Below are 24,942 nucleotides of genomic sequence, written 5' to 3'. Positions count from 1 at the left end.
TATAGAGACATGAGTTTTCTCTTGGAGATGGAGAGCTGTAAATTTAGTTACAGAGTTAACAAGACCACATTCAATCCTTTTAACAGCGAGTGAATCAAGTAGAGCTTGTAGTCTAGTTTGGGTATTTGCAACAATGCATGTCATCGACATAACAGATGACGGCTTCGTCAGGTAGTGTAGGAATATCAATTGTTAATTTGTGCATCAGGTCATTGAACAGTGTAGGACTTAGCACTCCACCCTAGGGTGTACCTAACTCAAAGGGTGCACAAAGTTTACTTTTGACCCCCTTGAAAAAGACTGAGGCGGTTTTGTTACTTAGGTAACCCCAGAGCCATGTCAACAGTCTTCCCTTAACTCCAAAAGAGGCTACGTGTTCTAAGATTATTTCTCTGTATGCTGTATCAAAAGCAGTTTGGAGATCAATAAATGCCGCCTGAGAGCTTGGTCCCTCTCCAATAAAATATTCAGCAAAGCAAGCTTGTGTACTTTTTTCAGGAAGGAAACCATAAAGGTTAGGACCAAGGTGGGGCCTAATATGAAACATTAGTCTGTCGAGCGACTTTATTAACTAAGTTAATGTATATGTAAGGTGCGATCAAATGGTGGAAGCTTCTCTTCCAACAACCACCAGCAGCTCTCAAACTATTGTCATGGGTGATTTTAATGCTAGACACACTAGCCTGGGTGACACCAAAACAAATAGAAATGGTAAGGATTTTGTTAAATATCTTAGAGACAAAAACATGTCCGTATTCAACTTTGACTCATCTAACGTCACACAACTCAAGGGTGGCAAATTTGAATATGTCATTGGTCACAATCTCATCGATAATGCTGTCAGAGGATCAATTGTTCATGAATTAGTTAGTGATCATTTTGCCATATTCAGTTCATACTCCATCAATAATGTCAAATCCTTAAGTTAAAAAAAAATAATCAATATCCCTAAAAATTTACACATGTACCTCAAATTCCGCATTTCTGAATGTTATAACACTTACTGTTTTACTACCGTCAATGCATTATATGAGGACCTGATCACTGAAGTTACCGATTTTTATGGCAATATTGTAAAATCCACAAGACCCAAGACAGTGAGGAAGGAACAGAGGTGGTTCACTGTCTCACACCTTAAGCCCCTGCATGACGGAGTTCTCATCTTAGCTGAGCAGTATAAAACACATACAACAGCTGACACCCTCAACATATTTCTTAAAGCCAGCCGAGAGTTTAGAGAGCTAAAGGAACAGGTGTATAACCAGCACTGGGAACAGTTTTTGCAAGGCATCAATCATGTAACATCCTCATCCCAAATGTGGTTATCTTGAGGTTATCTTGAGTTGATTTCGGGGCTTTTTAGTGTCCCCGCGGCCCGGTCCTCGACCAGGCCTCCACCCCCCAGGGAAGCAGCCCGTGACAGCTGACTAACTCCCAGGTACCAATATACTGCTAGGTAACAGGGACATCAGGGTGAAAGAAACTGCCCTTCGTTTCTCGCCGGCGCCTGGGATCGAACCCGGGACCAAAGAATCACAAGTACAGCGTGCTGTCCGCTCGGCCGACCGGCTCCTTAAAGACCGGCTCCGGCTCCCTTTGCTAGAATTGTTTAATTAAAGTCTCAGTCAGGGTGTCTTACCTGACCGCTGGACACAGGGACTCCTAATACCCATACCCAAGCCTAATTCACAAAAAATTCAGACCCATCTCTCTGACACCTGCCAACAATCATCCCTTTCCTTCGGCTGCATTTTCTCGAATCTATAACAGGTAAGAAATGAGAACCTTGACTACACAGCTCAACCAGCGTGACTACACAGCACTTGGCGAGGATACAAGCACAAGAAGCTCGTACAGGAACAGTGGGTTAAGGAGCGGCGGCCCACCACCTTGAGAGTCACGCATCGAACGCCGACCTGCAAGAAAAACGAAGTCGTTAGTGTACCATATACCTCAAATAGTTAAAAAAAAATGTTTATCTGTTTGAGGCGGGAAGCTAGACACTTGAGTCTAACCCAAAAACAATAAACAAACGTTTATAAATGTATCCCGTGAGAATTTAATTCCATCTGTGTAAGTTAAATACTAACATTAAACTCGAAGTGTTATAGCTTGGGTTGGGGGATGGGGTACAAAGTTTATTATGAAGGGAAGGAATCGAAAATTAGGAAGGTAAGGTAATTATCACGATAAACGCTAGGACAGTGTAACTACATCGCCCTGGCAGGAGATATGGGGACACGGAACTGGGTTATGAAGACAGGGTGAAGGAACGATCCTCAACCACTTGGGCCATTGGGAATCGAACTCCGACTCTTTAAGGAGCAAGGCCGTCGACCGGTCCGAGTGCATGGAAGTGAGAAAATCTTTTTTTTGAGAAAGGTTCGAACGCAATAGATTCTGAGTCATGCAAAAAGCATTTATCGATCATAAACAGGAATGCAGATGGTGGATTAAATATTCGGCCAATATTTCGAAGATAAGTTATTGATTCATAATACCTTAAGTGTTTGAATTGTGGGAAGATCAGGAGAAAGGTTCACTTAAACTGGAGATAGTATTAAACGCTGTTTTTATTAATTTAACATTTATTATTAATATATGCCTTGAGAGTAAATTGTGATTCATTTAAGGCTTGTGTTTATGTGTGTGTGTGTGTGTGTGTGTGTGTGTGTGTGTGTGTGTGTGTGTGTGTGTGTGTGTGTGTGTGTGTGTGTGTGTGTGTTTACCAGGTCATGTATGCATGTTAAAATATTTATTTATTTATTATTTATAAAAATGATAAAATTGTAAAATAAAATATTATTTATATCATATACAAGTACCAAATAAATCATATTTGTTCATTTGCTTCAGAGATAATGCTATTGTACGTTACAGAGTGCTTTAACCCCTTAGTCTATTTATTTATGAATATTTTTATTTTGAGTATTTAATATGGCAAAAGCCAGGGTGGGTTGGTTCCCATGAAACTTGGGATAGTTGGAATAGGCTGGAAAGCTGGGTGTAGGGGAAATGATAGTATTACAAGCCGGACAGATATCCAGGGGTCAGATTCACGAAAGCAGTTACGCAAGCACTAACGAACCTGTACATCTTTTCTCAATATTTGGCGGCTTTGTTTACAATTATTAAACAGTTAATGAGCTCCGAAGCACCAGGAGGCTGTTTATAACAATAACAACAGTTGATTGGCAAGTTTTCATGCTTGTAAACTGTTAAATAAATGTAACCAAAGCCGTCAAAGATTGAGGAAAGATGTACACGTTCGTAAGTGCTTGCGTAAGTTCTTTCGTGAATCTGGTCCCTGGATGGGGGGCTAGGGTGACTATGCAAGCGGATAGTGTCCGGGTAGGTTACCAAGGTGTGTTGTAAACTTTGGAGACAAGGTTAGTTTAGTCAGAATGAGGGAGTAGTTGGTGACCTTGATCAGCTTAGTCATTGTAGCCATTACAAGACATTGTAGAGACGCCGATCCTTCCTAGTCGAATTTCGTATATATCTCTTCTTCAGAGTCCTCGTCCGGGTTCTCGCAGATCATGTCCTTCAACACCATCACAGTGCCTTTTTTGTGTTTGTAATATGCTGAAAGGAAATGATTGTTCGTGTGAACATCTTTAAAATGATGATGCAGGATCTTTAATCACGTTTGATTATACGTTGACATTCTAATTCTTGCATGCCCGCGCGCACACACACACACACACACACACACACACACACACACACACACACACACACACACACACACACACACACACACACACTCACACACACACATACACACACACACACGCACACACTCACACACATACGCACACACACACACACACATACGCTATAGAGGACTTACGGTAGTCGTTCTCGACACCTCTGGATGTGGAAGCGGCGATGGGTTCAAGATTCAGATGCGTCCTGTGATCGAATTCCTTCGAGCCCTGCCGAGTGAAAATATATATATATATATATATATATATATATATATATATATATATATATATATATATATATATATATATATATGTATATATATATATATATATATATATATATATATATATATATATATATATATATATATATATATATATCAAGAATATGTGCAATTTCTCGAAGATAGATATCTAGCCTGTAAGGGTGAATATACCACTGTGTTTACCACAAATTTTTATATATAACATATGTGTCACTTAAGATGACGATACCTCAGTAGTTCAGATTCCTGTACACCAGTGTACTCACCTAATTGTACTCACCTAATTGTGCTTGCGGGGGTTGAGCTTTGGCTCTTTGGTCCCGCCTCTCAACTGTCAATCAACTGGTGTACAGATTCCTGAGCCTACTGGGCTCTATCATACCTACATTTGAAACTGTGTATGGAGTCAGCCTCCACCACATCACTTCCTAGTGCATTCCATTTATTAACTACTCTGACACTGAAAAAATTCTTTCTAACGTCTCTGTGGCTCATCTGGGTACTAAGTTTCCACCTGTGTCCCCTTGTTCGTGTCCCACCCGTGCTGAAGAGTTTGTCTTTGTCCACCCTGTCAATTCCCCTGAGAATTTTGTAGGTGGTTATCATGTCTCCCCTTACTCTTCTGTTTTCCAGGGATGTGAGGTTCAGCTCCTTTAGCCTTTCCTCGTAGCTCAATCCTCTCAGTTCCGGGACGAGCCTGGTGGCATACCGCTGAATCTTCTCTAACTTTGTCTTGTGTTTAACTAGGTATGGACTCCAGGCTGGAGCTGCATACTCCAGGATTGGTCTTACATAAGTGGTATACAGGCTCGTGTGTGTGTGTGTGTGTGTGTGTGTGTGTGTGTGTGTGTGTGTGTGTGTGTGTGTGTGTGTGTGTGTGTGTGCGGGATATAATGGAACCTTTAGACCGGCTCGTTAGGAATTTTAACAACCGATTGGGTTGGAGTTGGGCTTAAGAACCATCATCTTCGAGAGAGTTGTTAATATCAACACTAACTAACAGACTAATCAACGTTGGTCTGTGAGTCTAATTTTCTAACTGCACATGCCTCCAGTGTTTAGGAAAATGTCTGAAATTTTCATCAAACATTTCTTTGACCTTTGATTTGGAAAGATGTCTTGAGGCATACTAGAAGGTCGCCTACTCGTTATCAAGAACCGTGACACATTGACACAGCTCTAGACAGCGATTTGACAGTTGTCAGGTACCTTAAAGGCTTTCCCCAAGCCGGCCAAGACAACAGTCAAAGCTTGGCTTGAGGGGAATGATGTCCATTTTACATGTTTTATCCGAATCATCAAGATATAGCAAATGTGAGTATACTAATTAGGCCATTTGTTTTAAATTACAAAATTGTGGCAGAGAGTCGTAGGGTTTTTGAGTATTAGAAAAAAAGGCACAGTAAAAAAAAATTTGGAAACTACTGCTCTAGAGGCCTATGAAATTATAAAAATGCAAACCACAAGATTAATAAAATTGTTGCAGTGTTACCAGGTATTGGCCCTTCCTACTTACCTCTCGGGAGCACCTCAGCTTATCTCTGTAGATGTATCCAAGTACAGCAGCCACCACCACCACCAGGACCCCGACCGAGACCCCGACGCCGATAGCTACGCCGTCCACCTTGGTACTTATTGTCAGGGAGACGTTCTCACTCTCCCCAGAGTTGGTGACAGTCTGGTGAGGGTGGTGGGGTTAGGTCACGTCCTACACCTTGTAAAGCTTAAATTAAAAGCTTATTTCATGACTCTCCTCTTCCACCTCTCTCCCTCTCTCTCTCTCTCTCTCTCTCTCTCTCTCTCTCTCTCTCTCTCTCTCTCTCTCTCTCTCTCTCTCTCTCTCTCTCTCTCTCTCTCCCTCTCTCTCTCTCCCTCTCTCTCTCTCTCTCTCTGACACATACAGTACATCACGGCTGAATGTATTGATCGTCACAGAGAAATGAAGTTCATGAACAATGATATAGTAAGTAAAAATAAATCCCAGTTGTTTGATAGCAGAGATCCCTAAACATACTTGATACTCTTAAACAAACGTAATGTATTAAGCAAATATATTACCCACATCTACAACAGCATCTGAACAATGAAAAATAAATTTCGTACCAGAAAATTTGCCCAAATAATTTTTGAGTAACTGAAAACATTTGCCATCAGCTCTGCAGCACACGCCTTCAACTTAAGAGTACACACTCTCAGCTATACTGTACACGCCCTCAGCTATACAGTGCATACCTTCAGAGAAAAGCTGTATGACTTCTTAGCGTTGAGGCCCGTCACAGTATACTGGTGAGTGTTGGCGGACACATTGACCACTGTAGTGCCGTACGAGAGCTGGTACCCCAGTGCCTGGCACTCCGTGTTGGCGTCACTCCAAGACAAGGTAACCTTCTTCGTTTTAATACTTTCAGCTCTAAAAGATTCTGGAGCTGTGAAGGGAAACATGTGATTAGTATTTACAAAGGGAAGTATTATGGGGAAGAAATAAGCCTGTACAGCCCATGGGAGAGATGCAAGGACTGGATAATTGTTAGGCTATGAGGACGGAGTGAAGAAATGGTGCCCAAACACTTGGACCAGTAGGAATCGAACGCTGACCTACAAGAAATGAGGCCGTTGCTGTAACAGCCAGTCCAGGTGTCAGATTTAGGGTTAGGGAATATTTATCATTGGCTCGAACAAGCTGTGTAATTAGTGTAAATATATATTTATAGTAAATAAATACTAGTGTTGATTTGCATGTAAATATTCTGAATCACTTAGAGGACTTCCCGCCTTCCAAAATGAACCAAGTATGTATTGGCAGTTTAAGAAACCAGTTTATTGCTAATTTGCTCAGCCGTATGTATTGCGGGTCAGAACCGCGTCAAACAATAAAATCAAGTTTTATATATATATATATAAATATATATATATATATATATATATATATATATATATATATATATATATATATATATATATATATATATATGTCGTACCTAGTAGCCAGAACTCACTTCTCAGCCTACTATTCAAGGCCCGATTTGCCTAATAAGCCAAGTTTTCCTGAATTAATATATTTACTATAATTTTTTTCTTATGAAATGATAAAGCAACCCTTTTCTCTATGTATGAGGTCAATTTTTTTTTATTGGGTTTAGAATTAACGTAGATATATGACCGAACCTAACCAACCCTACCTAACCTAACCTAACCTATATTTATAGGTAAGGTTAGGTTAGGTAGCCAAAAAAAGCTAGGTTAGGTTAGGTTAGGTAGGTTAGGTAGACGAAAAAACATTAATTCATGAAAACTTGGCTTATTAGGCAAATCGGGCCTTGAATAGTAGGCTTAGAAGTGCGTTCTGGCTATTAGGTACGACATATATATATATATATATATATATATATATAATATGAAAAATGAATATTTTATTTTTATCTTTTTAGTCAAGTTCCTCACACACCTTGTTTGCTGTGAGAATTCTTCCCTCTTGTACCTTAATTCTGATCACAAGGTCTCCTACTTTTGTTTTTCTTATTGGGTTATAGAATCGTGTTAATAGTGTTGGTTAGTGCTTTGCTTTCGCTGCAATGCTGTTTGCAAATTGCCTCAACTTTCCTTCTGACTTCTGTGTATGGAAATCCTTCAACTTTCAGTGCATCTATATTGTCCTCTGTTCCTAGTTCTGTAGTTGTTGTTTTTAGGCTTTTGGGGAACTTTCGTTTGTTTCTCTACATTGTCCGTTGAAATATTGGTTTACTTAGATAATTTTGTGCTCTCTTTTGCTGTCATCAAATCCGATATTATCTCCCTATTTGGACTTCATTTACAAAGTCCCTCATCTTCCCCAATGGACCAACTTGATCTTGCCAACTTGTTTTGCTCCATTATGTAATCAAGCAGGATATTTAAGTGGTTGCTAGTCCCTAGGGGCCAGATTGCTAGCCCCTGGGGGTGAGGTTACTAGACCCTAGGGGCATGATTGCCAGCCCCTTGGAGGGCGTCTCATATTCTATCGTCACAACCTCATGTTCATTTTGGGAAACTTCGGGTCGCTGATGGTCTTCTCTTACTCCTGTTGGTTCGATATAATGTTACTTCAAGAAGTGTTTGTCTGCTGTGTCTACCAGTGTTTGCTTTAACATGTGTACAATTAAATTTGTCCCAAATTATCTTATGGAATGAAGTTTTCAGTTGCATTATACATGATGGGTTTTTTTTTCGAGTCAGAACATTGCACTTTGACCAAACCTAACCTAACCTATCCATACTTAACCTAACCAAATCAGTAATTTCATGTTTCTAATATAATTTATTAATATTGTTAGCAAAGAATCAACTAGGAAAGAAATTAAATTGACGGAAATCGCTCTACCTCTTAGGCATATCACACCTAGTTTACTTGACCAAGTTTTACGGTTCTATCTACTAAGTTCGAGAAATATATATTATTCCTTATAGACAGAATACTACTTGGCCTTGTTAGTAAGGTATTTAAAGACAATTTCAGATTTCCCTGATCACTTGAGGATTTTCTACTACCACTCTTACTTATTTTGTACATTATTAAATTGATAGCATTGTTACAGCTTATAGAATAAATATACTTCTGATATTCACCCCCAATAGAATAGTTATAATTCTCACCATTGGTTTTCGTGCGACTCTTGACGGTATCCAAACACCCTACATTACGGGCATCATTCATTGCCTGGACAGTGACTCTGTAGACCGTACACGGCATGAGACCTTCGATAGTATATATCGTACTGTTTACAACGTCGACAATGTCTGTCCCATTGTTGTCCACCTGAGTCCAGGTGATGGTGTAGAAGCTGGCGTCCGGCACCTCATTCCAATGGGCTGTGATGCTTTCCGTTCCCGCGGACAAACTCAAGTCCAGCAACTCTAAAACATTATTTAGAAAAGGATTTAGTTCTAATAGGAATGTTACAGATAAAGATAATATGTAATTGGGTATTTATTTTAGTTCGGACTTGTTGCAGGTTATGCCTGATATCGTTGACATGTACACCCCAAGTAGGGCAAATGAAGCCAATGACCGTGCGTTTTGCTTTAATCAGTGCACGGGTATTGGCCGGCAATTTTTGTTTCGAGGTCACAGTGGCTGGCTTTTGTCAACAAAGTTTCTGAGGTCCCTTGGCTTTTTTTGACTGCACTCATCTGTCTACAGATATATTTCAGTGTCTAATCAAAGATTGCTTAATGGTACCAAATATTGTTACTGCTCCACATAATGGCCCCCAAACATTTTTTCGTCTTGCTATTAGCAATTAGACATTAATATAACCCATTATATAATACCATTACTATTTAACCCAATAATTAACACGAATATTCCATATGTGTTCAAGCCAGTCATCTCACCTTTAAGAATTAAAGAACATGTTCTTAGCAGCACCCAAACTTATTCATATAAAATATCTCCATGCTATGCTTAAATCAGGTAATCCTTTCATTATATCAGGTAATCTGTTCCACAAATCACAACCCCGTTTCTGAACTAGTATTTGAACATATCCATTTCACATCATTATTTTTGCTTTAATATACTTTATACATTATCAATATTTCCCTTTTCATATCCATTTATTGCTACATCTTGTGTTATCTAGAATCTGGTTATAGAGGAGCATATCCACCCCCACACATCTACAATTATTTTAGATCTGTAATTGCAGTGTTCAGTCAGATCACTATTTGTGGTGTTACCAAGGCACATGGTAACCATTTTAACCGAGCATAGACATCTTAGCTTACTATTTGTTTCTCATCAAGCCAATACATGCCATATAGATTACATAGAGACCGATCAGCCCATTATTCATGTGACATTGAAATCTTCACTTATATAATATGAAAACAATAATTAGAATCAAGTATAATTATATAATCTAATATTAACAATGTATTATATACGATCACACTTCCAAATTCACTTATTTTTTTCTATTCAGGGAAATTGCAGAACTTTTTATAATATGCTGCTACAGAGTTGAGCCAAAATAGTTCCCCAAATCCATAACTTCACAGGTAGGGATCATATGTCCTCCAACCTTACAGGCTAATTGACTTACCTGGTAAACTGTTCCACAGCAACCCTGGTACCAAACTCAATCATATATGAACACACAATAATTAACTACAGAAGACCTATTGGCCCATGATGCAAGGCAGTTCCGATTTATATCCACCTAAACTCATTCATATATGTCAAAATACATTTGAAATAATTACTTAGGAAATGTATATGTTTATCTCTCAGAATGTTTAGTAATATGTTTATTGTTTGTGATGTGTTTATATGTATGTATTAACACGATATATAACATTAGGGACAATACAGAGTACCGCTGTCTAGAGCGTGTGTCAAAGAATACCCAACGCATAGGTTAGAATCCTCATATAGCTCCAGTTTTTTTTTTTCATTATCAACAATGGTGATTCAAGTTGGGTTGAGTGAAGCAAGATGGATGACTTTTTGTTGTTGTTGTTGTTTTAGATACAGTTAATGGGAACGAAAGTTACAAGTAACAGGGGCTATGGCGAGCCCGAAGTGGACTTGTGATGGATGGGAAAGCAGGATGGATGGGGGGGGGGGGGGGACGCAGGATAGTCGAGATCAATTCGGTAAATCACAGAAAAAATTAATTATATATATAATAGATCGTATGATTCACTGTTACTCTCGCTTTCTTCAGTTTTATTATGTATTGATTATAAAAATCTGACCTATAAGTTAAATGAAAATGTTACCACAAGGATTGCTACCATTAAATCTATCTGTATATCAACGTAAATTGTTAAATTCAGCGTTTGATTTATCTAAAACAATTTATCCTGATAAAGATATTTTTAATTTTCTCTTATAGATTTTTATATAAAGATGAGAAGGAAGTGTTATCTTTGAGGTCTTGATATCTGTTTGCCTCTTACTTCGGTAAACTATAATAATCATGTTAAGACCCACACTACTTAGCTGAGTAACAAGGCTCAAAGAAGACCTTGCATCTCCAACACTTGTGGAATATATTCTTCCATGACTCTTACTGATTATATTATTTAATTTATAACATTGTGTTAGAGCTTGCAGAATAAACATAATACTGACATTCATTAATAGCATAGTTATGAGAGCTATGCCAGATAATTCTTACCTTTGATATTCGTGATTCTTGTGTTGGTCTCTGAACACCCAACATTGCCAGTTTCTTTCATAGCCTGGACAGTGACGGAGTAGTTAGTACACGCCTTGAGGCCTTTGATACTATATTGAGAGTTGCTACTGCCGTTGACAGTGGCCGTCCCACCGTTGTCCTCCGGAGTCCAGGTGATGCTGTAGCTGCTGGCCTCCGGCACCTCGTTCCAACGGGCTGAGATATCCTCCGTCCCCGCCGATAAACTCAACTGCAACAAATCTGAAACGTTGTTTAGAAAAGGTCTTAGAGCTCTAGTACGCATGTTGAGAGGAAAATATTATGGATAATTAAACAATCGTTTGAGTTCTGGATTTTTTGAAGGTTACGAACGAGTACTAACACATCTGTAACTTGAAATAATGTCTCGCCGCTCAGCCAGATTACGTATATCCTTAAATTTCGCTCATGTATTACTTGTTTATGCTATAATGATGGAAATATTACATTGTATACTATAATATATTGTTTTACCGTGGAGTAGTGCATTAATTTGTTATACTGCTGGATATAGATGTATGTAAATTGTGTGTATATCTTAAATTATCATATTTAAATATTGCATTTTTTCAGTTTATTTGCATATTATCATTGCACGTTGTGTATTATTTGTCATATTAGGAAATTGTTTTACTGAGTATATTGTGTTGGAAAGGCGGATATATCTATACGTGTGAGTCGGGGTGACACATTCGGTCCGTGTTCACCTGAACATTGTGATCTTCAGTTCACTAAAATTGGTTAGTAATAAATGAATGAATAATTGACTGCATTAGGGTGTTCAGCATCAGTGATAAGGTGTAGTAAGATTAATATTGGCCCGTCGTGAAGAGTCTGGAGTGTGTGTGTGTATGGGGTCAGGATAGATGTGGAAGTATTGTGGTGTGGAGGTGCCAGATGGTGTGGAGAGAGTGCAGGGAGAGAAAGTGAGGCACTCGGAGAGGTTGTGTTGATTGATTGGTTAATGAAGATTAAGCCATCCATGAGGTGGCACGGGCATGAATAGCCCGTAATAGCGGAGGTTGTGTTGCTCTGAATGCTACTTTATAATTGATCAGTTTCAGTTATAAGTTGTACATTTCTTTGTTGGGGGCGTTAAGATATCCGGCAGTCATTGGTTCCTATAGTATAATTGTGTAATATTGTGGAGTAATGATACTCTCAGTGAAATAAGTCTGGAGAGTGAAATTCTTTATATAATATTCCTTTGTCAATGGGTTACTGAAGTAATTCATATAGTGTTTATGGCGCGATCTTCCCCATTAACCAGGACCCATTCATTCCACTATTATTCTGATAGCATGTGAAGCTGTATCAGTTCGGTTACAGCCACGACTATCTTGGTTATGTCTTAGATCATACGTTGCAGTTATTCCTTGTTTAATCTATTTAGTAGTTAGATTATTAGGGTCTGGTCCTGCCAAATGGGTGGTTTATCGAGAGACACCTGGCAGTAACAAGCAATAATCTGGAGCAGATTTCAAAGACTGACGTTCGCACGAGGGTTATCAACACTACCGCAATATTTTTCTGTCAAGGAAAAATGTCTACTTTAGTCTTGAACATTGACTGAAACAAAAGTACACAGCGTGTACATACAGGGAAGAGAGTGCATCTCATTGCGTATATATTCTGTGAGTCATTCGGAAAGAGTACGTAAATGAAATTTTAATTGGTGCTGTTCATGTAACACTTGGATCATATACACAAATAACTATTATTTGTGTGATAAAATTGGCAAAACATAATTGCGAAAATCAGAATATCATATAAATATACATATTTCAAGATGAACAGGAGGACGATTGACGTGACAAAACATCTTATTTAATTAAAATCTTCTTTACTTTTAATTAAAATCCATGTCGTTTCGAATACTTCTCGAATTCACCATAACCAAGATATAGAAATGTCAAATGAGAAGCTAACCAGCCAGAGAAGATATCTATGTATTTAAGAACCCTATTTTACCAAAGTAATCTGAAAAGGGCAAAGCTTCTTCAAAGCATATATATATATATATATATTTTAGATATATATATATATATATATATATATATATATATATATATATATATATATATATATATATATATAGGGCAAAGCTTCTTCAAAGCATATATATATATATATCTTAGATATATATATATATATATATATATATATATATATATATATATATATATATATATATATATATATATATATATATATATATATATATATATATATGTATGTCAAGTGACATTCAGGTTCCCCTAATTTTAGGATAAATTTGAGTGGGGAAATACTAATGGGGAAGGGATATTTGGAAAACTTGGACTGGCCTCAGTCGGAGTCTCTAAACTTCCCGTGGATTTAGTGGTTCCCAGGTTTTGTAATATATTTCGTCGTGGTTAGGAACATTAATTCGTAAAAATAATTCCAGTCGAAATGAAAGAGATCACAAACACAACGTAAATGCTTTCTTAAGCAAATTAAAGCATGAATAAAACTTTTAAGTCAGGAAATTGCACTTGCTTAATACGTTATTCTTCTGGAGAATTATGAAGTGAACACCATGAACTTCTGAAAACAAACAAAAGATTACCTTCATCCGTCCTGATGCTATCACTGTTGGAACATAAGACATGGCTATCTTGATCCCACGCCTGGACAGTGACGGTGTACCAAGTGCACATCTCAAGGCTTGAAATGGTATAATTGGAGTCGACGTTGCCGGCACAGGCCGCCCCACCGTTGTCCTCAGGGCTCCAGGTGATGATATAGGAAGTGGCGTTCGGGAACGGACTCCAAGACACCCAGATCTCATCCAGGTCCGCACTCAAACTCAAGTTCAGCGAGCCTGTAACAGCATTTAGTGAGGAATTGTCGAGTTTATACCGGTAAAGGAAAAAAAAATCAAGATACTAGATTATTGTTTTGGCTTGTAGGAAACTGGAACAAAAACAGCCACAAATGTTTGAGTAGAAAATATTTATATGGAACACAGGGATATATTAAAAAATTTACCAAAGTATACTAGTGGTATTTTAATGTTTTGTGATGTATACATGTGACTGGAAGATGATTCTGGTCTGCCAGTTGTGTGGGAGAGATAGAGAGGATGTGATTGTGACAGGGTTGTGTGTGGGAGAACCCGGTCACAATCACGCTGATAACGAGTACAGAACGCTGTAATGATGGACAAAGTTGTGAGTGACAGACAGGAGGAGATGAGTGATGCGAGTATTTTGATGTTCATAAGAAGAAGGATGAGCTGCTAAAGACATTTCAAGAACATCTTCGTTAAGTTAGCCTAGAGTCAGTGCTTATGTGAGTTTATGAACGTTTTGGGATGTACACATGAGTGATTGGATTTTCGTGTATTCTACAGGTGAACATGTGTTTGCGTGTGTGTGTGTGTGTGTGTGTGTGTGTGTGTGTGTGTGTGTGTGTGTGTGTGTGTGTGTGTGTGTGTGTGTGTGTGTGTGTGTGTACTCACCTAGTTGTGCTTGCGGGGGTTGAGCTCTGGCTCTTTGGTCCCGCCTCTCAACCGTCAATCAACAGGTGTACAGATTCCTGAGCCTATTGGGCTCTATCATATCTACACTTGAAACTGTGTATGGAGTCAGCCTCCACCACATCACTTCCTAGTGCATTCCATTTATCAACCACTCTGACACTAAAAAAGTTCTTTCTAATATCTCTGTGGCTCATTTGGGCACTCAGTTTCCACCTGTGTCCCCTTGTGCGTGTGCCCCTTGTGTTAAATAGCCTGTCTTTATCTACCCTATCAATTCCCTTCAGAATCCTGAATGTGGTTATCATGTCCCCCCCTAACTCTTCTGTCTTCCAGCGAAGTGAGGTTTAATTCCCGTAGTATCTCCTCGTAGCTCATACCTCTCAGCTCGGGTACTAGTCTGGTGGCAAACCTTTGAACCTTTTCCAGTTTAGTCTTATCCTTGACTAGATATGGACTCCATGCTGGGGCTGCATACTCCAGGATTGGCCTGACATATGTGGTATACAAAGTTCTGAATGATTTTTTACACAAGTTTCTGAATGCCGTTCGTATGTTGGCTAGCCTGGCATATGCCGTTGATGTTATCCTCTTGATATGTGCTGCAGGAGACAGGTCTGGCGTGATATCAACTCCCAAGTCTTTTTCTTTCTCTGATTCCTGAAGAATTTCCTCTCCCAGATGATACCTTGTATCTGGCCTCCTGCTCCCTACACCTATGTTCATTACATTACATTTGGTTGGTTTAAACTCTAACAACCATTTGTTCGACCTTGTTCGACTTTAGCTTGTCTAGGTCTTCTTGAAGCCTCAAACAGTCCTCTTCTGTTTTAATCCTTGTGTGTGTGTGTGTGTGTGTGTGTTTGTGTACAAATTCTCAAAAAAATGCTCATATGCTTCCAATTTAATGTCATGACGTCACATCCATCAACACTGCACAATACTTACACATAGTAGCATTCTGGTACTGCCAAACAGCGTAGTTCTCAGACGTTCTGGTCGTCACCCCCACCACGTAGCGTGTGCACGGGGTCAAATCAACGATGGTGTAGTTACTTATCTCAGGCACTTCGTCAGTCTTCGCGTTGATACCGTCACTCCACGATATTTTGTAATACACATCACAGTTGCCGGGTTTCGAAGCCTGTGTCCAACTTGCCAGGAGCACTGTCATGTTATTTACATCATTGACCACTGTCAAGTTCTTGACCGCTAGGGAATCTGGCGGGATATATAACATTAGGGACAATATACAATTACGTTGTTAAGAGCGTGTCAAGGAATACACAAGCGCATAGGTTCGAATCCTCATCACGGCTTCTGTGGATTTTTCTCATTATAGACAATGGTTAATCAAGTTGGGTTGATAGAAGCAAGATGGATGTTTTCTTGTTGTTAAATACCCCTGACTTGCACAGACAAAACAATCTCTCTCAGCTGCTCCAGGAAAAAACATTGCAAGCTGCCACGTTTCTGCTTCCCAGCTGTTTTGTGCCCAGATTGTGGTTATCTTGAGGTTATCTTGAGGTTATCTTGAGATGATTTCGGGGCTTTTTAGTGTCCCCGCGGCCTGGTCCTCGACCAGGCCTCCACCCCCAGGAAGCAGCCCGTGACAGCTGACTAACACCCAGGTACCTATTTTACTGCTAGGTAACAGGGGCATAGGGTGAAAGAAACTCTGCCCATTGTTTCTCGCCGGCGCCTGGGATCGAACCCAGGACCACAGGATCACAAGTCCAGCGTGCTGTCCGCTCGGCCGACCGGCTCCCTCGGTGGTGTTGCAAGTGTACATATGTCGCCAGCCCCAAGCTGTTCTCATGGTGTAAACTGATTAACGTAACTTTTATGTGTCTATTTGGCTATTGTGTAACAGCCAAGCCTCGTGTGTCTATTTGGCTATTGTGTAACAGCCAAGCCTCGTGTGTCTATTTGGCTATTGTGTAACAGCCAAGCCTCGTGTGTCTATTTGGCTATTGTGTAACAGAAAAGCCTCGTGTGTCTATTTGGCTATTGTGTAACAGAAAAGCCTCGTGTGTCTATTTGGCTATTGTGTAACAGAAAAGCCTCGTCAGTGATGTGTTGTTTTATTTCTTTCTTTTTATTTTGAAGTAAATTTGTGATATTTATTACGTGGGTTTTACATTAACACTTGAGCACTTCTCACACTACAAAGGTCAAGGCGGCTTTCATTTGATATTTTTAATCTGATATCAAGCTTGAATCTTTTATTAACGAAAGTCCATATGCATTAATTTCTGTTTTTCCGTATAATTAATTATTTAAATATGTGCATTGTCTAGTTTTATGTCTATCAAAGACACGTTTATAAAACTGAATTGTTGACACTAATCTTTCTTTCTCCTGTTCAGAGTAATATATTAAATTCTCTGGAATATAATTCTGTCCCATGATAATACAGTGTATATATATGTCGATGCTTTCTTAAAAAGGCGATAAACATTGGAATTTGTTCATGTTCTAAACATAAATAATCTAACTCTCAAGCGAACACTGGCAATTATTCAAAATCATTTTAATATATCAAAAATGATATCATCATATACCTTGCAACTTTCAACGTAATATATCCTCCAAAATTGATTTAAAAAACTTGACAAATTGCATGAAATTATTTCTGCATTTTGGAAAAAAATCAGGAAAAAAGCAATAAATCTACCTTTTGCTTTCGTGGTTGCATTTGCATTTTCAGAATCACCGGCGTCGGTCTCATTAATGGCCTGGACAGTGACGGTGTAGTCAGTACACGCCTTGAGGCCTTTGATACTGTATTGAGTGTTGCTACTTCCGTTGACAGTGGCCGTCCCACCGTTGTCCTCCGGAGTCCAGGTGATGCTGTAGCTGCTGGCCTCCGGCACCTCGTTCCAACGGGCTGAGATGTCCTCCGTCCCCGCCGACAAACTCAAGTTCAGAGAAACTAGAACAATATTAAAAGCTTTAAATCTAACTGGTATGTTGAAGAAATTAGAAAAGAGAGAGAACTAGATTTGTTAATTTTTTTAAATTAGGAAGATTTTCATGTATAAATATTTAAAATGCAATTATCTTGTAGGGACTATCTATTTTTATAAAATAAATCGTCTGTCTGTCCTCTTGTCTACCCAAGGTTGTAGGTCAAATGTTTGGGGCTTGGTTCACCCCATTTTATCCAGTAATGACTGTTAGGTACGAGCCCAACATGACCGGGTAGGGTTTAATGTAAAAGGAAAACAGTGCCAAGTTACAGTGTGCCAAAGTCACGTTCACGAGCATTCAGCATTACTATATAACGTGACTGAATCACTATTTTTAAATTATATCCTGGATTATTCCTATTATCTCTAACTCTCTATCATCAGCTCTCCATATCGTACCTGTTTCTTCGCTACCAATATAAGGCAACTTATAACACTTTACCAGTTGATATCTCCAGTTACCCTTATATTCGTCATCCTGGAAAGCAAGAATTAAGTGTTATAGTGAAAATTAGTTATATTGCCTCAAAATGTGCAATTTTTAACAAATTTATATTATTTCGAAAAATTCGTATTGCAAATATCTACGACATTAAAGTAATAACACATTATGTGTCGTATTTGTTTATGGCCGAGGGGCCTGGTTATGGGTAGGAATGGGGGGAGGAGGAGGGAGAAAGGGGGTATAAATAGAGGAAGTAGGGAAATGGAAAATGAATATCATGTGGGAGACGGGGAAGCCAAGAGGATGAGAACTGCCGTTGTTAGTTTGTGTATGTTAGTAATACAGAAGTATGGGGGCTTGTGCAGGTAGGTTAGTACAAGAGAGGAGGTTATTTACATATATGTTCAACAGTACTCGGGTGTGATAGGAGCCCTGTGGTACGTATAGGGTAAAAATGATAGATAATTTTTTTGGACAAAATTATTGTAAAGTATTATTATAGAAAAAAGATATTATTATTTGTAAAGAAAAATTATTTCAATTCGTCGTCTGCTGGGCACTGGTCAGTTTTATGCTGGGATATTGTTAACGTATGGATTAGGCCATCGTGCATGAGACTAGTGAAGTCTATGTACATTCCCTGATGACTACACGAGCAATTTGGTTGTGTGGGATATTGTAGTAGAGGCGATATGACATTTTCTCTCAGACTATTAGCTTGTCTTTTTCCAAACCAAGACCGGAACTGAAATTCCAGATTAGTTCCTGTATTTCTTGGGTTTTGACAAAGAAAAATCCACAGGGCTTAGAGAAAGAGGCCAAAAGGTAGAGTGAGGCTGAGACGCAGAGAGGGACCAGAAACAGCAGAATGTCAAGACACAGATAGGGTCTACAAATCAAAGGGGTCGAGGGTCAGACAATAGTTTGAGAGGCAGTGATTTGATAAGAGGTTGATATGTGGCTCCAGCTAAAGATTGAGGATGGAAACTGGAACTACAGACTGGAAGGAAGAAAATTTAAAGAAGAGAGGAAAGGTAATTTGCAACAGTGCACAGGAATAGAGGTAAGGCTGAAGGAGTTGTGGAGGATAGGAATCGAGAGAGGTGGAAGTATAAAAGAGGTTTATGGGATGGAGAGAGAACAGGAAAAGATGAATGGGGAAAAAGAAGATGGTGGAAGACTTAGATGAGGGGGGTAGAGGTAGTGAAAGTCAAAGATATTGGGACGGGAAAACAGGAAGAAGTATGAAGTTGTAGGGAGGGGTAATGAGATGAGAGAAAAGAGGTAAAGAAGAGAGAGAGAGAGAGAGAGAGAGAGAGAGGAGAGAGAGAGAGAGAGAGAGAGAGAGAGAGAGAGAGAGAGAGAGAGAGAGAGAGAGAGGTGAATAAGGTTAAAGGGAGAAAAAGTATTGGAGAGGTGGAGAAAGATTGTGAGGTAGTAAGATGAGAAGGATCGTAATCAGTGTTCAGTTTTCCTTATCTACGCGCTAATCTCCTCCTCCTCCTTCAAACATCTTTCTCAGTTCTGCTGTTCAAGGGATCGTAAGAGCACTTTGTATTAGTCACAGCTATATTTTAACTTTCACTAATTCTGAACATACACACTGATGCATTTACAATGAAAAATAGAACAAATATTCGTGTTCACTGTTATTTTAGTTATATATTATAACCTGTTCGTTCTTGTTATATCGATAGTTCAGCATCCAAAATGTTCTATATTCATCTTATTTCTAAACTCTCCAATTGTAATTAATCCTACTGTTATAGATTATAATTCTCTTAAACCACGAGTTATCATCGTCTGCTTCCTCTATAATTCCTTGTTAGAATGGTTCACAAAACTCAGTGAGTTAAATAGCTACATTATCAGTCCAGTACCTGAGGCTGTAGTTGAGCTGTAGTTAACGTCAACGGCCCCACAACTAGCAGCATCACTGACAACCACTTTCTTGCACTCATCTTGGCCGGATGATGATTGTCTGTTGGCAGCCACTCGCACTCAGCTAGGTGGCTGACGGCAAATGTGTCTCCTGGTGGGCAATACACTAAGCTTGGTGGCTGACATCAAGCGTTTCGCCAGATAGCAAATCACACTATCAGGAAATCGACTCTGCGTGCCTTTGGCCCAACTTGTCTTGGCTACTTCATTACCGATATCGCCGCTGCAGTTATCTGATAAAACATTGCATTATTGCGCCATCATAACTAAATCATTTATTCGCCATGAATGTTATAAATTTTATTGTACCCAGATTACCCCACGGGGCTCACCTGACCAAACGAGGGGGCATGATTATACCCCAGCATCATACCCTCAGGAGCATAGCACGGGCACAGAACACATTAACTGCAGGTGGTTAGTGGGGACACTACCTTATCAGGATGCAGATGATAAGTCACAATAACGTGGCTGAAGATTGTTGACCAAACCACACACTAGAAATTGAAGAGTCGACGACGTTTCGGTCCGTCCTGGACCATTATCAAGTCGATAGCTAGAAAATACCTTACCTGGCCAAGCCGTGAGTCAAGTCCTCAATTCATTCCACGAAACATTGCTTACTGTTGTCTTGAGAATAATACAAATGCTCTCAACATAAAAAGTGATTGCTTTATGCTAAAAAAATTGATTAACGATACAAAATTAATAATTTTACAGATGTGTGAGAGAGAGAGAGAGAGAGAGAGAGAGAGAGAGAGAGAGAGAGAGAGAGAGAGAGAGAGAGAGAGAGAGAGAGAGAGAGAGAGAGAGAGAGAGAGAGAGAGAATTTTAACGAACGAGTGGCTGATGTCTGGAAACTCAGGTCGTTGTCTGAAACGTTCCACAACAGCCTCGACTTCTCGCTATTTTTACATTCTCTTTCTGAGACGTGTCCTAATTACAACCCATTTCTGGCCCCTTACGAAGAGTTACAGCCTGACTTTCACCATTAATTTTTACACCGAGAACTCTTTATATACTTTAAACACTACACAAATTATTGGACTATTTTATTATCACTTCATTATTCACTCGATATTATTTGACTCCTTGTCTAGTTTTATTCCGTTTTACAAGATATTTTGCTCTAGTCAAAGTATGATGGAAATATAATGAAAGTACATTCATTTAATAAAGATTGAATGTGATTGATCGTTCTATAGAGTTGATTGGCAAGTGCCAGTCAACATAATAACCCATTAATATTTTCAGGGTAGGTTAGATTGCGAAGCCCAAATTGAAGGTGACTCAGGTGGGTGCTCTCAAGAATATGACTGAAGTTCATGCCCTCAAGAATATGACTGAGGTTCATCAAGAATATGACTGAAGTTCATGTCATCAAGAATGTGTAAAGAACGTTAATCCCATAAACAACGGTAAAACATTTGGTGAAACATGGAAGGAACAATGTTTGCTGACTGATGACTATTCTTTAAAAAAAAAAGAGACTTCAGAGCAACATTCTTAGTATGATATTACACGTATGTCAAAAAAATACACAAAACAGCTACACAACTATTTGTAAAAACTTATTATTTCCCAATTACATCCCTATTAAACGACTATGTATGAAGTATAAGTTAAAAGAACATGTAAACTATCGAATTAGCATCGTTTAAAGTGCCTAAAGAGAAGTGAAGAAACTAAACATGTCAGGGGTAAAACTTACAATGATTTCATTTTTGAACGAAAAGGTATATGTGACCTCGGAGTGACTCGAACACCCAGCCTTCTGATCTGGAGTCAGACGCGCTACCATTGCGCCACGAGGCCGCACGTGATAGTGAAGATTCACTATCACTTTGCATACGATCAAAGTTCTGTTTCATTTTGGAGATTAAGTAGTAGTCTATCACTCAATTTTGTTTACAAAAAAACAAAATAGTAGCACAGTTTTAACGCCTTTATATCACGAACTGTAACCAATGTTATTCTGGGGCGCCTGATATGTTATCAAGATGTTAATATCACTTATAGTGAAGGTTGAAGAATGTTGTACACGACTGTTGATTCGTAACTGTAATAAAAGTGAACCTTCACCATCACGGTCTCACGATACACTCAGGGACTGTGTAACTATAGTGAGCCTTCACCACCACGGCTTCGTGACACACTCAGGCACTGTGTAACTATAGTGAGCCTTCACCATCACGGCTTCGTGACACACTCAGGCACTGTGTAAGTATAGTGAACCTTCACCATCATGGCTTCGTGACACACTCAGGCACTGTGTAAGTATAGTGAACCTTCACCATCATGGCTTCGTGACACACTCAGGCACTGTGTAAGTATAGTGAACCTTCACCATCATGGCTTCGTGACACACTCAGGCACTGTGTAACTATAGTGAACCCTCACCATCACGGCCTCGTGGCTCAATGGCTAAAAAAAATTGGCTACTAAAGCGAAATTAGTCTACGGAAATCACAACCTATTTTTCAGACTTGACCATGGTAATATTGCATGGGAGGACGTTGAAGGAGAAATTAGATGCTGGTGTTTCTACAAGTGGGGAACTGGAGCTCGACCCCAGAGTGTCCTGAGACACTCCCATACACCCAGATGCTTCATGTGTGGGACTAGCCCCAAGCATCAGGCATCCAACCTCAAGGTAACCGGCAAACACATTAAATTTAATACGTATAGATGTATATCGCATCAAATGTACGTAAAAAAGTAATTGAAAAACCGTATTATTTAGTTTCTATTTTTAAACAATTGAATCATCAAATTGTAATACACATAAATAATAATCCAAAACGGCTTCTACGTCAATCTACTCTCCAAAACAAGCGAGTGTTTAAAGTGATAAACATCAAAGAAATGTTCAAATCTAGTGAAAACATTCATGACCTCGGAGTGACTCGAACACCCAGCCTTCTGATCTGGAGTCAGACGCGCTACCATTGCGCCACGAGGTCGTGATAGTGAAGGCTCACTATAGTTACACAGTCCCTGAGTGTGTCATGAAGCCGTGATGGTGAAGGTTCACTTTTATTACAGTTACGAGTCAACAGTCGTGTACAACATTCTTCAACCTTCACTATAAGTGATAGTAACATCTTGATAACATATCAGGCGGCCCAGGATAACATTGGTTACAGTTCGGGATATAAAGGCGTTAAAACTGTGCTACTATTTTGTTTTTTTGTAAACAAAATTGAGTGATAGACTACTACTTAATCTCCAAAGTGAAACAGAACTTTGATCGTATGCAAAGTGATAGTGAATCTTCACTATCATGTGCGGCCTCGTGGCGCAATGGTAGCGCGTCTGACTCCAGATCAGAAGGCTGGGTGTTCGAGTCACTCCGAGGTCACATATACCTTTTCGTTCAAAAATGAAATCATTGTAAGTTTTACCCCTGACATGTTTAGAGAATCTTAGCAATGTCTTCACTTCCCTTTAGGCACGTTAAACGTAGCTAATTCGATAGTTTACATGTTCTTTTAACTTATACTTCATACATAGTCGTTTAATAGGGATGTAATTGGTAAATAATAAGTTTTTACAAATAGTTGTGTAGCTGTTTTGTGTATTTTTGTTTTTGACATACGTGTAATATCATACTAAGAGCGCTGCTCTGAAGTCACTCTTTTTTTAAAGAATAGTCATCAGTCAGCAAACATTGTTCCTTCCATGTTTCACCAAATGTTTTACCGTTGTTTATGGGATTAACGTTCTTTACACATTCTTGATGACACGAACTTCAGTCACATTCTTGATGAACCTCAGTCATATTCTTGAGAGCACCCACCTGAGTCACCTTCAATTTGGGCTTCGCAATCTAACATACTCTGAAAATATTAATGGGTTATTATGTTGATTGTCACCTGACAATCAACTCTAGGCTCAGCAACCTGTACATTAGTTGATTGATCATTGAGAAGCGGGACCAAAGAGCCAGAACTCAACCCCCGCAAGCACAACTAGGTAAGTAAAAAGTACAACTATAGAACGATCAATCAACATTCAATCTTTATTAAATGAATGTACTTTCATTATATTTCCATCTTACTTTGACTAAAGCCAAATATAATGTAAAACGGGAACACTACAACACAACGAGTCAAATAACATAGAGTGATAATAAAAAATGCAGTGATAATAAAAAAGTCCAATAATTCGTGTGAAGTTTAAAGTGTATAAAGAGTTCTCAGTGTTAAAACTTGATAGTGAAAGCCAGGAGGTGACTCTTCGTAAGAGGCTAGAAAAGGGTTGTAATTAGGACGTCTCAAAAAGAGAATATAAAAATAGCGAGAAGTCGAGGCTGTTGTGGAACGTTTCAGACAAAAATTTGAGTTTCTAGACATCAGCCATTCGTTCGTTAAAACTCTCTCTCTCTCTCTCTCTCTCTCTCTCTCTCTCTCTCTCTCTCACACACACATCTATTATAGCCAAATAGTTTCTGTGTGAGACTACATTTCAAATTGTCCCTAACATATATGGCTACTGCCCCTCCTCGTCTAATATATCTGTGTTAAATAGTTTAAATCCATTTATTTGATCATACTCTCATCTGTAAAATTACTAATTTTGTATAGTTTATCATAATTTTTTGAGCATAAAGCATTCATTTTTTATGTTGAAAGGATTTGCAGAATCATCTTGACGACAGTAAGCAATGTTTCGTGGAATTAAGGACATGACTCTCGTCGCAGCCAGATAAGGTAGTTGCCCTACTAACCACCTGCAGTTAATGTGTTCTGAACCCGTACTGCGCTGTTGAGAGTATGATGCTGGGTATAATAGTGCCCCTCTCGTATGGTCAGGGGAGCCCCTGAGGTAGTCTGGATACAATAAAATGCATAACATTCATGGCAAATAAATGATTTAGCTGTGAGGGCGCCAGTACGGCAATGTTT

The 24,942-nt window shown here is 39.0% G+C and overlaps 1 protein-coding gene and 3 non-coding genes across 6 annotated transcripts; 1 reads left to right on the top strand and 3 right to left on the bottom strand.

Annotated features, from left to right (window-relative positions):
- Positions 1-550: 550 nt before the first annotated feature.
- On the bottom strand, positions 551-20,194 carry LOC123770704 (receptor-type tyrosine-protein phosphatase H). Of its 3 annotated transcripts, none has more exons than XM_069305836.1 (12): positions 19,975-20,194; positions 18,049-18,127; positions 17,355-17,612; positions 15,626-15,898; positions 13,766-14,020; positions 11,137-11,397; positions 8,606-8,866; positions 6,209-6,402; positions 5,493-5,654; positions 3,854-3,938; positions 3,425-3,585; positions 551-1,916 (listed from the first exon to the last, which is right to left on the bottom strand). In XM_069305836.1, the coding sequence occupies exons 1-11, from the start codon at positions 20,053-20,055 to the stop codon at positions 3,482-3,484; spliced, it is 2,013 nt and encodes a 670-aa protein (XP_069161937.1). In that variant the 5' UTR covers positions 20,056-20,194; the 3' UTR covers positions 551-1,916; positions 3,425-3,481. The 3 variants fall into 3 exon arrangements, with proteins under 3 accessions (XP_069161937.1, XP_069161938.1, XP_069161939.1); XM_069305837.1 differs by having other exon boundaries at positions 18,112-18,127; positions 19,975-20,192; XM_069305838.1 differs by lacking the exon at positions 15,626-15,898 and having other exon boundaries at positions 19,975-20,193.
- Positions 20,195-21,778: 1,584 nt separating this feature from the next.
- On the bottom strand, positions 21,779-21,850 carry TRNAW-CCA (transfer RNA tryptophan (anticodon CCA)). The gene has a single exon. It is a non-coding gene; the product is annotated as a tRNA-Trp (tRNA).
- Positions 21,851-22,926: 1,076 nt separating this feature from the next.
- On the bottom strand, positions 22,927-22,998 carry TRNAW-CCA (transfer RNA tryptophan (anticodon CCA)). The gene has a single exon. It is a non-coding gene; the product is annotated as a tRNA-Trp (tRNA).
- A 326-nt stretch (positions 22,999-23,324) lies between these two features.
- Positions 23,325-23,396, top strand: TRNAW-CCA (transfer RNA tryptophan (anticodon CCA)). The gene has a single exon. It is a non-coding gene; the product is annotated as a tRNA-Trp (tRNA).
- The last annotated feature ends 1,546 nt before the right edge of the window (positions 23,397-24,942 follow it).

This window comes from Procambarus clarkii, chromosome 56, assembly GCF_040958095.1.
Source record: "Procambarus clarkii isolate CNS0578487 chromosome 56, FALCON_Pclarkii_2.0, whole genome shotgun sequence".
In the NCBI taxonomy this organism is placed as follows: Eukaryota; Metazoa; Arthropoda; class Malacostraca; order Decapoda; family Cambaridae; genus Procambarus; species Procambarus clarkii.
The sequence above is the reverse complement of the archived record's forward strand: the minus strand, read 5'-3'. Positions and strand labels throughout refer to the sequence as shown.